General features: G+C 35.4%; 1 protein-coding gene across 15 annotated transcripts in view; it reads left to right on the top strand.

Moving 5' to 3' along the window:
- REPS1 (RALBP1 associated Eps domain containing 1) overlaps window positions 1-15,349 on the top strand; it is a 67,242-nt gene that overhangs the window by 40,213 nt on the left and 11,680 nt on the right. For 3 of the 15 annotated variants that reach the window (XM_083830898.1, XM_083830894.1, XM_083830897.1), the window contains exons 9-12: window positions 5,225-5,364; window positions 9,799-9,879; window positions 12,823-12,910; window positions 13,789-13,890. In XM_083830898.1, coding sequence (XP_083687024.1) covers window positions 5,225-5,364; window positions 9,799-9,879; window positions 12,823-12,910; window positions 13,789-13,890 — 411 coding nt within the window. The remainder of the gene's footprint in view (window positions 1-5,224; window positions 5,365-9,798; window positions 9,880-12,822; window positions 12,911-13,788; window positions 13,891-15,349) is intronic. The other 12 variants (XM_083830892.1, XM_083830895.1, XM_083830905.1 and 9 more) reach the window with 8 other exon arrangements.

The raw sequence follows: 15,349 nt of genomic DNA, 5'->3' as shown, positions 1-15,349 counted from the left end.
TCATATAACTGAAGTTGTCTGGAAACTTTATATATTGGACATAAACCAAGAAGTTGTGTATGTTATTTTACAGGCAGCTTTGTTAAAACTTGTACTTATTTTTATGAAGTACAAAGTAGTCTTTAAATTTGAGGAAAAACTTCTTTTAGAAGGAGTAAAAATGTTTTTCCTCTCTTATATTAAAGGGAAGTTATCTTATTCTGGTGAATATTGAAAGGTTACTATGCTGTGTAAGCTATGTTAAAAATAAATAAAATCCAACTGATACTAGATTCTGCTGATGTTTTTAATGGCAACAAAGAAAAGAGACTTGCAAACTTAAGTTTTATACAGTTAAGTTTATTTCTTCTATATTTGGGCCACCAGTGTTGGAAATAGCTAATCTTTTCTAGCACTTGACATGGATTTATCACCAGAACTTGTAGGTTAAATATTTTAGAAGTTACTGACTTAGCTGTAACTTCACTTGTAGTTGCAGCAGTTCAAATCTATATTTCTATAATCTATTAATTTATAATTAAAATTTACTAATATAAGTGTAGGTTACTGTGTATATTAAGATGTGTTCACCCTGAGGACTATAAATTAAGCTTATTACGATCAACCAGTTAAATTTCTTAATATTTTTCCCATAAAAAGCTGTATTTCAATAAAAGCTCACTTCCACAGCTGCCTTAGAAATAGGAACTGTAAAGTATGGTACTGAAATAGCTTTTTGACTGCATTTTTTCATGGGATAACAACTTTCCCAAAGAAATAAATTGTGTTAGTGATCCTGTTCTGCTGACTGAAGCAACAATACCATACTTCCGGACAGTTCAAGAAAGTGAGTTACTTGATTTTTCTCTTTACTTTCTTTTATATCAGTTTTAAACTTTTTTGATGTGTTAACAGTACCATTATTTACTTTTTTTTTTGGTTAGAAACTTTTCCTTCATCTTCCATGCTGGAAGTGTGGAAGCTTCAGCTCTGCACCTGAAACTTGCTCTATCTTTCCATTTTAATTTTGTGTGGTATAGCACTACTCTCCTACAGAATTTTAAAAACTATTTTTAAAGGAGGTGGTGATACCCCACACAATATCCTTATCTCTAAATTGGAGAGACATGAATCTCATGGATGGACCACTCAGTGGGTAAGGAATTGGCTGTGTGGTCGCACGCAAAGAGTTGTGGTCGATGGCACAGTGTCTAAATGGAGATTGGTAACAAGCAGTGTTCTTCAGAGGTCGGTGCTGGAACTGGCATCGTTTAACATCTTTGTCAGCAACATGGACAGTGGGAATGAGTGCACCTCAGCAGGTTTGCCAATGACACCAAGCTGTGTGGTGTGGTCAACATGCTGGAGGGAAGGGATGCCAACTACAGGGCCCTGGACATGCTTGAGAGGTGGGCCTGTGTGAACCTCAGGAGTTTCAAAAAAGCCAAGCACAATGTCCTGCACCTGGGTTGGGACAATCACCCGTGCAAACACAGGCTGGGCAGAGAATGGATTGAGAGCAGCCCTGAGGAGAAGGACTTGAGGGTGGTGGTTGATGAGAAGCTCCACATAGGCTGGCGATGTGCACTTGCAGCCCAGAAAACCAACCATACCCTGGGCTGTATCAAAAGGAGCATGGCCAGCAGGGCGAGGGAGGTGACTCTCCCCCTCTTCTGCTCTTGTGAGGCACCAGCTGGAGTGTGCGTTCAGCTCTGGGGCCCCCAGCACAAGAAGGGCATGGAAGTATTAGAACAAGTCCAGAGGAGAGCCGCAAAGATGATCAAGGGGCTGGAGCACCTCTCCGATGAAGACAGGCTGAGGGAGTTGGGGTTGTTCAGCCTGGAGAAGAGAAGGCTCTGGAGAGACTGTAAAGCAGACCTTTCAATACCTAAAGGGGGCCTATAGAAAAGCTGGGGAGGGGCTCTTTGTCAGGGAGTGTAGTTACAGGACAAGGAGAAATGGCTTTAAACTAAAAAAAAGGGTATGTTTAGATTAGATATAAAGAAGAAATTATTTACTCAGAGGGTGGTGAGGCATTAGAACAACTCAGGTTGCCCAGAGAAGTTGTGGATGACCCATGCTTCATAGATCATAGAATGGCTTGGGTTGGAAGTGTTGAAAGCCAGGCTGGATGGGGCTTTGAGTAACCTGGTCTAGTGGGTGGCATCCCTGCCCATGGCAGGGGGGGTGGAATTAGATGGCCTTAAAATTCCTCACCAACCCAAATCGTTCTATGATTTGTGATCTTTATGCTGACTAGGGAGAGAAATGAGGTGTGTTAAGTTCTTAGAATACTGTGGCAATTCCGCAATGCATTTGAATGATTTTAGTATTTTGAATTGGATCATACACTTAACTATCTGGGTTGCAATGGCTTCACTTAAGATATAACATTGTGTTGTGGTACCTGTAGATAGGTAATGTTAGCTTTTCAGAATGAGTCAGATGTGTCAGCGTAAAAACTACCTGTAGAAGAAAACTGCAGTGAAGAGAGTATGAAGTCAGAAAATTGTGCAGATACTTCTCTCCAAGTCATTAAACATTTATTTTAAGAATTGAGTACTGTTGATAGCATCTGTCTCGACGGAATTTATGATCTGCAGCTGAAATGAACACTAGTCTAATATTTACTGTGAAAATTAATATCAATATTTTCCTTTGAACTCAGTTTTATATCTGTTTATAAAAGCTAACAATCCTTTACAAAACTCAGAGCAGGTTTTTCTTGTCTGTAAATTTTTTGTTTAGGCTGTTGCAACAATGACACTTCTTTTTAAGGAAAATAAACTAAATTTAGTTCTTCTGTAGCTGGTATTTTGTCACTCAGATGCCTTCCTCAATAACAGAAAACAGATTGAGTTTTTGCAAGAATACTTAATTTCTACAGGATGCTTTTAAGGCTAAAAGTGTATTATGTATCATAATTATATCATTCCTAACTAGAAACATTTGTCTTTTATTTAAAAGTACAGTTTTTAACAAAGTACAGCATATGAATTAATTTGATGCTTCTCGATCATTTTTAATGGAGAATCTGTCATGCTTTGTGTCTCATTAGCTGTACTCAAATTTTTCCAGAGATGTCTTATTTTTTCATGTAGGTATCTGTAAACTCCTCGAATTACAGGTAGCCACGTAGCCTATCCACAGCAGTTTTCAGCCTTTATTTTTTAACCTTGCATTTAAGATTAGTAGTAGAAATACGTATTTCTAAAACATTACTACTGGTATATGTTGAATTTAGTATATTAATGTTGTGTGCAGTGACCACAATGTCATCTTGACTACTTGCACACATCATGCTGCCTCTGAAGGTCTTGATAGCTTGATATAATGTTTGTTGTCAGTTTTTTTCTAAAGGAGATATTAGATGCAGCTTGTATCTTGAATAATTTAAGGCATTTTATCCAGAAGGGCAGTCGTACAGGATGTTAGGTACTGGGCATAGTTTTGGAAACAAGTCTCAACCTCACACCTGGCTGTTTACTGAAAGTGTACAAGACCTTTGAAGTTTTGACAAGTTACTGGTTTTTCTGTTTTCTTTTTGTTAAAAGACTGAGGTGTTACTGACAGTATGGACTCAAGATGGGACAATTTATTTCTTTCTGGAGGTGTTTTGGATATTGTTGTTAGGCTGTGCCTCCTGCTGTCCCCAGCAGCACTTCAGAAATATCGGCTGCTATTGGTTTTTCAAGGTGCAGTTGGCCACCATTCATTCAAGCGTTCCCAGTTTGAATTTTCTTTGAGCACCAATTTTACATATCCCCACCCCCTCCAAACCATGCAACACCATCTGGTGTTGGATTTTTTATGAGTTTCTTCACAATGAAAGACAGCAGACACAATGCAGAGTTACAGCAGAAGAGCAGGCTGCAGAGTTTAGTTGTTAAGCCTGAAACCAATCCTTTTGAAATTTTTTATAGATTTTAATTTCTGGTACAGTGTGTCACATGTTCTTGTGGTAGTCGTCTTCGATATATCTTTCAAGCAGTCCTCTTAAGTGGTAATTTAATTAAATAGTCTTCTACAGTATTTTACCTCGTTCAGAGTTTTAATTCTTTGGTCTATAGACATTGTTAGTTTGTATAGCTATTTATCAGCCACTTTTTCCAACTATTCTTGCTACATTATACATTTGTAAACTGAACTTCAGTTGTTGGAAGCTTTCAAGGCATTACTTGTAGTCTGTGTGGCAAATTAGCTGACACTAAGCAGGATTTCATTGTGTCATGCAGGATGTCTAATCTGCTGTTTGCATTTAGGTTACCCAATTCCTCTGTAGTTAGAACAGAACAAAAGAGTGCTGCATCATGAAAATTGGTACAGCTCTGGAGGAGGAGGCTTTCTGCGAGGGATTCTACCTGCTGAAAGCCCAGGGAAAATTGTAATTACAGGAACAATGTACAGTTGCAATGTGACAGCTGCTAGACTGGTTCAGTTTGCAAGATGAAATGAATGGAAACACCGTTCTTTTAGTAAAGAGGCTTAAAGCTTAAAATCCTCTTTGCAGAATGTCTTTTAAGGGAGTGTTTTACTTACCTGTTTTCTTTTTTATTTTTATTTTTTTGCATTGATACACTGTTTTTGCTTTATCTCATAGAAGGGCATATTTTATTCTGTAAGAACTTGTTAGTGCTGGATTTTAGGTAATAAACACAAGTGTAAAGTTACTTTATCATACTGTAAGTAATTATATTTACCTGTACATATAATCAAGATCTGAAAGTGCTATTTAAAACCTGAAGTACAGGGAAGCCAGTAAGATTGGGAATAACGTTCAAAGTCTAATTTTTCAGGAAGATCCTCTAAAGAAGGGTAGCACCTGATAGTACATGTGATTTGACTCTGTTTTGTCTGTTGCTAGGTATTTACTTGGAATAATCTGATCAGGAGGTGTAGGGATAGGTCAAGGAATAATGGCTTTACACTAAAAGAAAGTAGATTTATATTAGATATTCAGAAAAATATCTTTACTCAGAGGGTGGTGGGGCACTGGCACAGGTTACCCAGAGAAGCTGTGGATGCCCCATCCCTGAAAGTGTTCAAGGCCAGGCTGGATGGGACTTTGAACAACCTGGTCTAGCAGGACATCGAAGGGGGTTGGAACTACATGATATTTAGGGTCCCTTCCAACCCAAACCGTTCTCTTAAAAGTTGAAATAAGGGATACTTAGCATTTGAGATATGAACAACTTTTTTTTTTTTTGAGAACAAACTGAATGCCGTTCATGATTTTGGTTTATAGTCATTTCTTTCATTTCAGAAGTTGGGGAACAGACCGGTGAGGTAGGTTATTCCAGCTCTCCAGCAGAAGCACCTCCAAGCAAGTCTCCATCAATGCCATCCCTAAACCAGACCTGGCCAGAATTGAATCAGAGCAGTGAGGTTAGCATTTCTATCTAAGAGTTATTTCATTGCCATCCACCATCAATAGCTAAATTGTATGCATATGTAATTCAAAAGTGTATTGTTGATCACAAGTTGTGAATGCATTGACAGAAACTTCAGCAGAACAATAGATACAGAATCAGAAGCAGATTCCACACATTAAATTGTAAAAATGTCTTAATTTTTGTCTTATTGTGACATGAGCTAATGTTTAAAATGCTGTCAATAATATTAATTAAGCTTCATATTTGTCACTAAATGATCTCGTGTCATACATATTGGAGATGTTTAATTAATTTTTATTTCTTGGTGTTTCATTATTTTATAACTGAAGGCTTTTATAGCCAAAGCTTTTGCAAAACTTCAAAACAAACTTCAGAATAAATTCCTGGCATATCTGGACATTGATATTATCTCTGGAGGTAATTTTACCACGGAATATAAAATGCTTCACAAGTAATATAGAGAAATTATAGCTCTGGGATTACATCAAAAGCAAAGTTGGATCTCAAGACAGTCATTGGTAAATTTCTTTAAATTTTAAATTTTTGCTGTTTTGTGCTGCAGGTATTCACCTGATCATTGTTTGCTGTCTGTATTTACTGTTTAAGATTGCTTATATAGTAGGTTGTATTTTGTCAGCGTTTGGAGCTGAGGTTACAAAAAAGTATTCACAAATGGCCATTGTTTATAAAGTCCTTAAGAGTTTAACTCCTAGAGTTTCTTATTGATTTGTTTTAACATATTTAGCCTGTGTGATTTAATCGGAATAAACCAGTGTTTTATTCTGAGAGAGATTTCAGAGGCTTAAATGATTTCCTGATGGCAACCATACTACAAAGATGGTGTAGGCTTATTTTTTCATTATAAGAGAAAGTATTGAAATTACTTTAATAATGAGACTCTCAAGAAGATTCTAAAACTTCTTAACATCTAAGATAGTTCTATCAGTAGTTGAGTATTATCTTGCCTCTTACTGAAAGAGCTTTTTGTGGCTCCTTTCTTAGTTAGACTTCAAGTGACTAGAAGATTCTTGGTAAGAGTTTTAGACAGACCAAAGCAGAGTCAGTATGAAATGGAAAATAAATGATTTTTTTTTTAGGATTAAAGGTTAAGAGCAGAGGAAATTTCCTTCATCTCTAGGGGGAAGAGAGCTGATAAGAGTCTGCCCTTCCTTTCAAGGGCAAGTGCAAACCTCACAGTGGTATCCTTAAATAAAAAACGTGTAAAATAGTGAATCTGAGTTCTGTTTGACAGAGTGGCTTTTAAAGTGCTGGTAGAAAGTGTGTTTTAGGAGGGAGGCAAGCAGATACTCGGTTATTGCTAAAAAGTTGTAAATGCTTTGCAAATGTATTAAAATTTGCATTGGTATATTCCCACATGCTTGTGATAAAGATTTATTAAGGTAACTTGGTAAGCTGCATTGTAGTTGAACAAATTCTTTCAGTGTCCAATGCAACTCAAATCATCTGCATATAGGATAATTACACTGGTGGGACAAAGTTAATGATAACTTTCTATCAGCCAAAATCTTCTTTTACAAATCTGACTTTATACATCGAGCAAGAGACTGTGATACTTTCTTCTGAAAATCAAATCAGACTTTAAGAGCTTTGGAAAAGTTCTCTGACTAAATATACTACCAAACATTAACTATACTAAAATAAGAGTTAAACATTTATTAAGCGTTGAGTTTTTGATCTAACATAATGGAACTTCTGATTCTTCAGCTGTACACTGTACATGCTTGCTCCTAAGCATTTTCTTTCCAGCTTGAGTTAGGTCAAAGTCCTCGAGGTTTTAGTGCTGTGAAAAAATTTCTGGTATTACTGCAGGCACCAGTCTAACTGTTGACTCTTGTAGTTGTCATCAACAAATGAGTTGTTTGAAAAAGCTATGCAGCTTTGGATCAACTGCCATTCCAGACAGTTTGCATCCCAGTTACTTTAAAAAACGTTGGTTATTCTTTTATTTTTTTTCTAGCTCGCAGTTGAATTTTAGACTCCAGTTGCTAGGTTCAGTTAGTGTAAGCTCACAAAGTATATGGACCAAGTTGTCACCTTCAAACTTCAAAATAAAGGAACACCGTAAAAATCTACCTGCATACTCCATGCTTTACATTCTCATCCCTATTCACATTCTCATCTCTACAATACACTGACCACTTTTCTCATTTCAGACAACTTTTCCATCCAGATTCAACGTTGAGCATTTAGTTCTGAGAGTTTAAAAAATTGAAAAGCCTATTTTTTGTTGAAAGCAGTCTAGTGTCATATTAGCTTTGACACAGATATGGAGAGTTGCTTTTGAGTCCATGACTGCTTCAGATATTTAGATCTTTTTAGTAGTAATTTAGGTTGTTGAATTGTAGCTTTTAGTAAATGTTTTGAAGTATTTTTAAGACTTTTATGAGTCTTAAAGACAGGTGTTTTAGATTCAGCTAGTGGGAGATTTATCCTAGCTAGTTATTTGTATTGTCGGCGCTCTTAAATCTCTCGGTTAGATGCAGTCCAGTAGATGTGTAATGTATGTAACTTCTTATTAACCAGGGAGTTAACAGTAACTAGCTTCTGGTACTATCTCAAGATGAAGCATGAATAGCATGTTCCCTGGTTTAGTTAGAAGGTGTTGATATTCGTTTATCTGTGCCCAGCTATGGACCCTGAGGACAAGTAATAAATGCCCTGCAGTATGCTTTTGGAGGACTGGAATAAGATGTAAATTCAGCACCCATCTCTTAAATATATTTAAAAATATATATATATACACGTTTATTTTAGGTATAACATATATGCTGTATGCCTTTATGAAAGTGTTGGAAAAATGAGAAGTGAGATTTCTGTAATTAAATAGTCTATTTGCCAGTGTAGCCAGTAATGTTGAAGCCACTAGCCAAGTAAAGTTTAAAGGGTAGTGGTAGTTTTAAAATAAAAATTAACTGCATTTCATGAAAATGAGCAGCCGTGTAAAGGCAAGAGGCCAAATCAGGGAAAAGGCTGGCAGAATTTGGCTGTTAAATTTTTCACTTAGTAAAAATTGACTAAACACATTTGTGTAGCTCCATACTACTTGCAGTGGTGCTTCTTCATGGAGGGGTGGAGTGCCACTGAGATAAGTTGATTCCTACAAGAGGTGAGATGGAGCATTTAGGAAGGGAAAACTTACATCCTCCCTAAAAAGTTGTAGTTTTGTATTTTTAAAAAAAAAAAAAAAAAAAACAATGACATCTCATGGTCTTTGCCTTTGTTGGCAAGTCTGGAATGAGACGCAAGGCACCACACATGAAGGCTCTTATAAATTCAGTGTTTTTTTTCCAGATTTCATTTAATTAATTTCAGCTGACTGAAAACAGCTTTTTAGGAATTTCCTTAAAGACCTATTTCTGAAATACTGTTTTGGACTAGTTTTATATACAGGCTATTAATTTAGTATAGCTTCATGTAGGGGAGTGCATGAGATTGGGTTGACTAACACCAAATACCGTGTCCTGTATCGTCTGGAAACATACGCATTGTTTTGCCTCTAGAGCTGGGACAAGAGTATTAATTTATTTTCATGACTATACTAACATTTTTATCTTTCTGAGTGCTAAAAATCTTGTTTGAAAATAGGCTAATGTGGTATTTTACCAAGATATAACAAGTTCAGCATTCCTATTGTGATTTGTTATCTAGTTTTCTGGATCACATTAATTTTGTGTACTTTGGTACTTCATTGATCCAGTCATGGCTGTATTTTGACTTACTAAGCATGAGGACTCTTGACAACTATGTGTTGATAAAGCATGCCTATATCTTGTAAAACTGTTCAGAGATTGACTTATTTGCTTTTAATTTAACAATCAACAGTATGTTTGAATTTAATTCTTTGCCTTGACAGTGATTTAGATTTGTAAAAATACTCTTACAGAATAGAATCACTTCTCAGGAGTTGCACTGGCAAGCTGAACTGGTGTGATTGGAGTACTCTGCTCAGCATTCATTTATCGGAGACTTCGTAAGAAAATCAGTGCTTACTAGATACATTTGACACTGGGCAACTACAAAGCTGAGGAACCTTTCTGTAGATTTTATAATTACAAACAGGTGGCACTGATTGAATCTCTACAGTATTTGATTGGCTAACCATTTTTTTAACTTGTGTGACTTTCACTGGCAAACTCTGACATTATTTCCAAGGTGACTGTGCACCTGTATCTTCATTACGAAAAGTAAAAAGATTAATATCTGACAATAAACTTGGTTGCACAACAATATCAGACTGAAATAGAAAGATTTTTTTATGTATTAGTGTGGTTTCTAAGTCAAGTACTGCCCAGTGCAAATATAATACTTCCCAGTGCAACATCCAGACTACTATGCTAAGTCCTCCTCAGTGATCTTTTACTTCCATCTTTCTCATCATGCTGACTTCTCTCCTCTGTCTGTTCAGCAGTGGGAGACATTTAGCGAACGCTCTTCAAGCTCACAAACTCTGACCCAATTTGATTCTAACATTGCACCAGCTGATCCTGTAAGTCAATCACTTAGCTTGCTTGTTTGAAATTAATTTTATTAACACTGAATTTCCATTCATTGTATATAGCTTTTATGCATGATTCCATGAACTGCTTTTTTGGGAATGGTGGCAGGCTTATTAATTTTGCTGATTTTAGGAATAGAAATTTTCTGGTACTGCTCACGTTTAATATCTGAGTGCAGTGAATGCTAATTTTCTTGATACAGATGCAATACAACACTGCTATCAAAACCTGTAGTAGACAAAGCATTTAAACAATATGTTTTGAAAATGAGTTAACTCAAGGGCCACTCCCCATGATAAATTAGTCCCCTTTTCAGATTCTGTCTTCAGTATTTTTTGAAGCTGCAGATCTTTATTTGCACAAAATCTTAGGAGCTGATAATGCCGACTTAACTGAAAAAGCTATCAGGCTTTAATGGAAGTGGTATTTCATACTCCTCATGTTTTCAGTGACTTGGTTATTAATTGGGCTTTTAGTATTTCTCCAGCAAAACCTGTGCTGTTTTAATGTTTTACTTAGCGAGGAGTGCTCTGAATGATGATGTACTTAAATAATCTTATCCAGCTTTGGAGCCAGAAATCTACTACATTGTTTCATGTTCTGCTGGTTTTCAACTTCAAGACATGTCACACTGAAGTGATTCTGAAGCACATTAAAATTACTTGAGAATTTAGCTACTACTTTTCCTCCTGCTTTTCTTACATATTCAGTTAGCCCTATGTTACTGTCCATTGTCATTTGATTATACAGAGAAATATAATAGGTGCACATAATATGCATTTAACTGCTTCTAATATTGAACATGCCCCTTCTGAAAAGATAATATTTACAAAAATTACAACTATATGCAAGTATAGTACATATTCACAAATATATACTTAGTACTCCACTCTGAGATATCACTGATATTTATGTGCAGATAGCATTTCTAGATGCTGGAAGCTAGAATTCAAACTGCACCGTCTCCAGTGTCCAGAATTGCCTGGAATACTTAAATTAAAATGTCACTTAGTTAAAAAGCAGCCCCTTTTCATCTCCAAGATAGACTTTTTAGGGTTAAATGTACTATATTTTTGAAGTTGTTTTTGAAATCAGTTTATGGTTGTTTCTCTTCGTATATAATTACTTAACAATGTAGAGCAATCACTGTCTTGTTTCCACAACAAGGTAGTAGTATATTCCTGCACATAATTATTAAATGACAGAAATCTGAAGTTTGAAATTTTCCCATATGGTGGTTAACTTTAAAAGTGGAACTGTGATGTGTGGAAAACTCATATATGGCCATATACTTGAGTGTGTATATACATGTGTACGTAAATATAAATTCAATAGAAATTTATACTGGTAAATGCCTTTGTACTCAATTCCTGTAGTTGAGAAGATTTTTAAAGAACAGCAAGCATCTTTGATGCTTGGTAACTTTGTCTTCTTACAGTAAGCAGAAATGACAGCAAATTTTCACTAACAGCATTCAGGCTTCTTATTTTAACAGTTTCAACAGTGATGCAGTGATTTTTTTTCAACTACTGTTGCTCTCCCAAGGGAGAGAATTCGCTTTCTTGAGTATTTGTTAATAATGATCTAAAGAGTGAGTTCATAGACCCGTTATTTTTTCTTACAACTGGAAAAGCAGCTTAGTTGGAGGAAAAAGATGAATGGAAAATGTTTTTAAAAGCGCACTCATCTCCTGATATATTAACATAATGTCCCTATTTTAAGTGAAAGTTGGTAGCATGTTAAGTTGTTTTCTGTAAAATTAGATTATTAATCTGTATTAATACTTTATGTATAAATCCATTTAATTGAGGCAAATTATTTTTGTAGTAGCTGCATATTAGAGCAGAGGACTGAAGTAACTACAGCAAGTGATTTTTGCATGATAATCCCATTATGGGGGAGAAAAATGCAGTATATCTTAATGTATTCCTAAGAGCCTCATGTGACAAGTGTTTGAGCTATATCTAAAAATGTGGTCTTAAAAGTTTATATTTGTGTCAAGAGTAGTGCAAATCAGTTTAAACAGTTCTAGAAATGAATAATGTAAATGTACTATTCTTGGTGAAAGTGATCTACTTGACCAGTCAAAATCGGATTAAGCGTCCGATACCACAGCAGTTTTGAAACTTGATGTTTTTTTTAGGGACAGAATATAACCCAGTTTGTTCTTGTGCTGTCATAGTTCCCTCCATTTGCATATTCTGAACAGAGGTGACAGTAAAAATCTCACATGAGTATGACTGTATTTTAAGTTACTTGTGGACAAAACAAAATTTCTGAGATATTTAAAGCTATCTACACTTAGTTTAGTATCCTATCTAAGTGGAAAGGGCTGTCTATAAATTACATTAAAATGGAGTCACTTGCCTGAATAGCAAAGAAGATGCCTAAGTGTAAGGTCAACATCTATCTAAAGATACATTCTGTAGGGTTTATTATACTAAAATTCCAAATGTTTTTACCACTTTAAAGAAGACTGATGAAACTATTTGTCTTAAAATACTACAAAGTACCTATTTTATTGGGAATTAGTCATACCATTTTAAAGGGGAAGTAGTTTTCTGAGGCATCATAAATAGAGCTTAGGAGTAGGGTTTTAAAGGTTTTTTTTGAAGATGCACTTGATGTAACAGACTTCAGTATGCCAAAAGTTATGGAAAGCTGTCAAAGTGGGGTCCTATTTACAATAGTCATGGTTATCTAGCAAAACATTTTGAATGTGCTATAAGTAGAATGTTAGGTTACACATTATAAATGGTTAGAGGAACTTCAGCTCATACAGCTTTGGTTTTATAGGTATGTTAAATTCCCTAGAACTGTGTAAAATTAGACTTCAGGATTTTGGTTTAGAAATTATCATCTCACATGGTGTCAGACTCTTAAGGGAACAATGTAAAACTAGGTTAACACCACTTACTCTGTCTCCTCCACAGGATACTGCAATTGTGCACCCAGTTCCCATAAGGATGACTCCAAGCAAAATCCACATGCAGGAAATGGAGCTTAAAAGAACTGGAAGTGGTATGATGTTTTCCCTTGTTAACCAGGAAAGTGTTGTACGCTTAGAGTTGGGTTTGCTTCCTTAAATATCCTGACTTATTTTTTTCTACTTGAAAATATCTTGAGTTGTAACCAGCATAACAATTGATGAGATTTGAGTTAGGAGTTTGAGTATTGTTCAGGTAGATGCAGAGTTTGAATTAGCCATTTGCTACAGTGAGGATTTCACCATCTGTAGAAGATTATTGCTTGGAGTAATAAAGAAGCATTATGGTATATGTTTGATTTGGGCCTCAAGGAGAATGTATAGGTTTCCTTATTAAATTCTGGAGGTGGCTGTGAAGATGGGGGAACATAGCCTGCTTTGGTAAATCCTGTATTTAACAGGAAATGAAACCGAATTTTGGAGAGACAACTTATACTGCTGTGGTCAGAAATACTGCTTAATCTTTTGAAACCTAATAGCATTCAAAAGTATCTGTAGGCCTATTTTATACTCTGGTCAAGAATAAACAAGGTTGTTTGATAATTTTCCCTGAACAGTGGAATCTACAGTCCTAATTTATAGATGTGTACTAATATGTCAGCATTTTCTAAAGTAACATACAGCATTCAGCATATGAGAATAGAGAACTATTCTCAACATGCTTTTAACATTTCCTTAGCCTTGTAAATAGATGAAGACTAACAACTCTCAATCCTGAGAAATGCACACGAAGTGTAAATTTCAAAGTTAACGCTTCTGATGTCTCAATTATTTTAAAGTACAACAGTTTTAGTCTTCAGTATAGCACTTCAGATAAGGGCACAGAAAGCTACTGTGAAGCTTTAACCTCATAAGTAAAAAGCTAGTTTGATTATATCTGTTTATTTAGACTGATATTTTTTTTTCTGTCCAGATCATACTAACCCTACTAGCCCACTACTTGTGAAACCACCTGATCTCCCAGAAGAAAACAAAATGAGTTCATCTGTAAAATTTACATCTGGAAATACAGTTAGTAAGTATCAAATACCTTCTGATCTTGTTTTTATGTTAAGCAAAATGTAGATATATTCAGTGGATGAAATGCTCAAAAATGAGATAAACGTATCCTGAGAAGAGAGACATTTCTGATATGATGTATTAGAAATAGTATTAAGAAGGTTCTGTTAATATCACTGTAGATATTTTCCTGCATCTGTGTTCAAAAACGTTCATTTTTATCAGTTTTGTCATCTTTGTTTTCTATTTTAATTTTAGGATGAGAAATTGAAATGTATGGAAAGTGGAATTGACTAAGTAGCATTTGATTCTGATTTCCTCAGAACCATGTAACTTTTGATGAGCAAAAACCTCTTGACAATAAAATTTTCAGACAGTTATCTGTTTTAGGTACTAAACAAAATAGACTTTTAGATTTTGTTTATAGGTACAGCTTTTCCAGTGTTTATTTGCTTATAATAGCCTCCTTGATTTTCAGCATCTCCTGTGTCCAAAAAGTTTTGTGTTACTTTGGTTTGATTAGTCAGAGGTCCCAGATTACAAGTAGCCTGAATGAGTTCTGGAGTCTGTTGTGGAGATAGTTTTCCTGTTCTCTTTTAGCTGGGAACATTTTTCAGTAAAAATAAAGTTTGAAGAACTCATTATTTTAAATCTTTCACTGTGCCATATTAAGGCAGAAGTATTTAGGTTTGTAACATAAATTGCAAAAATGCACCTTCTGAATTGCTCTGTTTTCTTTTTTTCATGAACTGTTCCAATGACACACTTTTCTTCTGTGGTAATTTCTTGGGCCTGTATTTTTCTTTCAAAGCACAGTTCCATTTTCAGAAGGAAGCCCTCTCATGCAAAAGAAAGAATAAGCAAATACAGTCTTGTAGTAGAAAAGTTACTACTATATGCAGGATCTAAGTTCCAAGACTCCTTTCATACTCCCTTATCTGAGTACAGTTTAAATTTTGTAATTGTACAATTACTTCTGTAATTTTTGTTATACCAGGAAGGATTCTTCCCTAAGAGGAAGACTGAGGTGAAATACAACAAACCTTGTTTCAGCATAACAAAGGCTACTCTGTAGTTTCTCAAATTGAGTTACGGGATGCCCATTCTTTTACTGAAAGAAATGGCTATTGTCAGTATTGTAAGTAATTTGTGTGGTTGGGGTTAACACCATTTGGGTAAATCCTGAACAAATCTTTTAATATAAGCTACCTCTAGAAACTGAATTTCTGATATTAAAACAACAACAAAAAATTAAGAATCTAACAAGAGTTTGTTTTGCAGATTTGCTCTCTTGATAGTTAAATTTTCAAGGTTCTTTAGAGTCATGCATTAATGCTGTCTGACTACCTTCTGTGCTAAGTCAGTGACAAAGTCTGTAATGTATTTCCTTCAGTTATTGGGTTGATCTCATTTTTCAGTGTTTGCTTTATTTAATTATTCTCGATTATCTGTGCCAGAATCCATTTAAGAATGAG

The sequence above is a fragment of the Anser anser genome, assembly GCF_964211835.1.
Source record: "Anser anser genome assembly, chromosome: 3".
NCBI classification, from domain to species: Eukaryota; Metazoa; Chordata; class Aves; order Anseriformes; family Anatidae; genus Anser; species Anser anser.
This window is presented reverse-complemented; position numbering and strand designations above follow the sequence as displayed.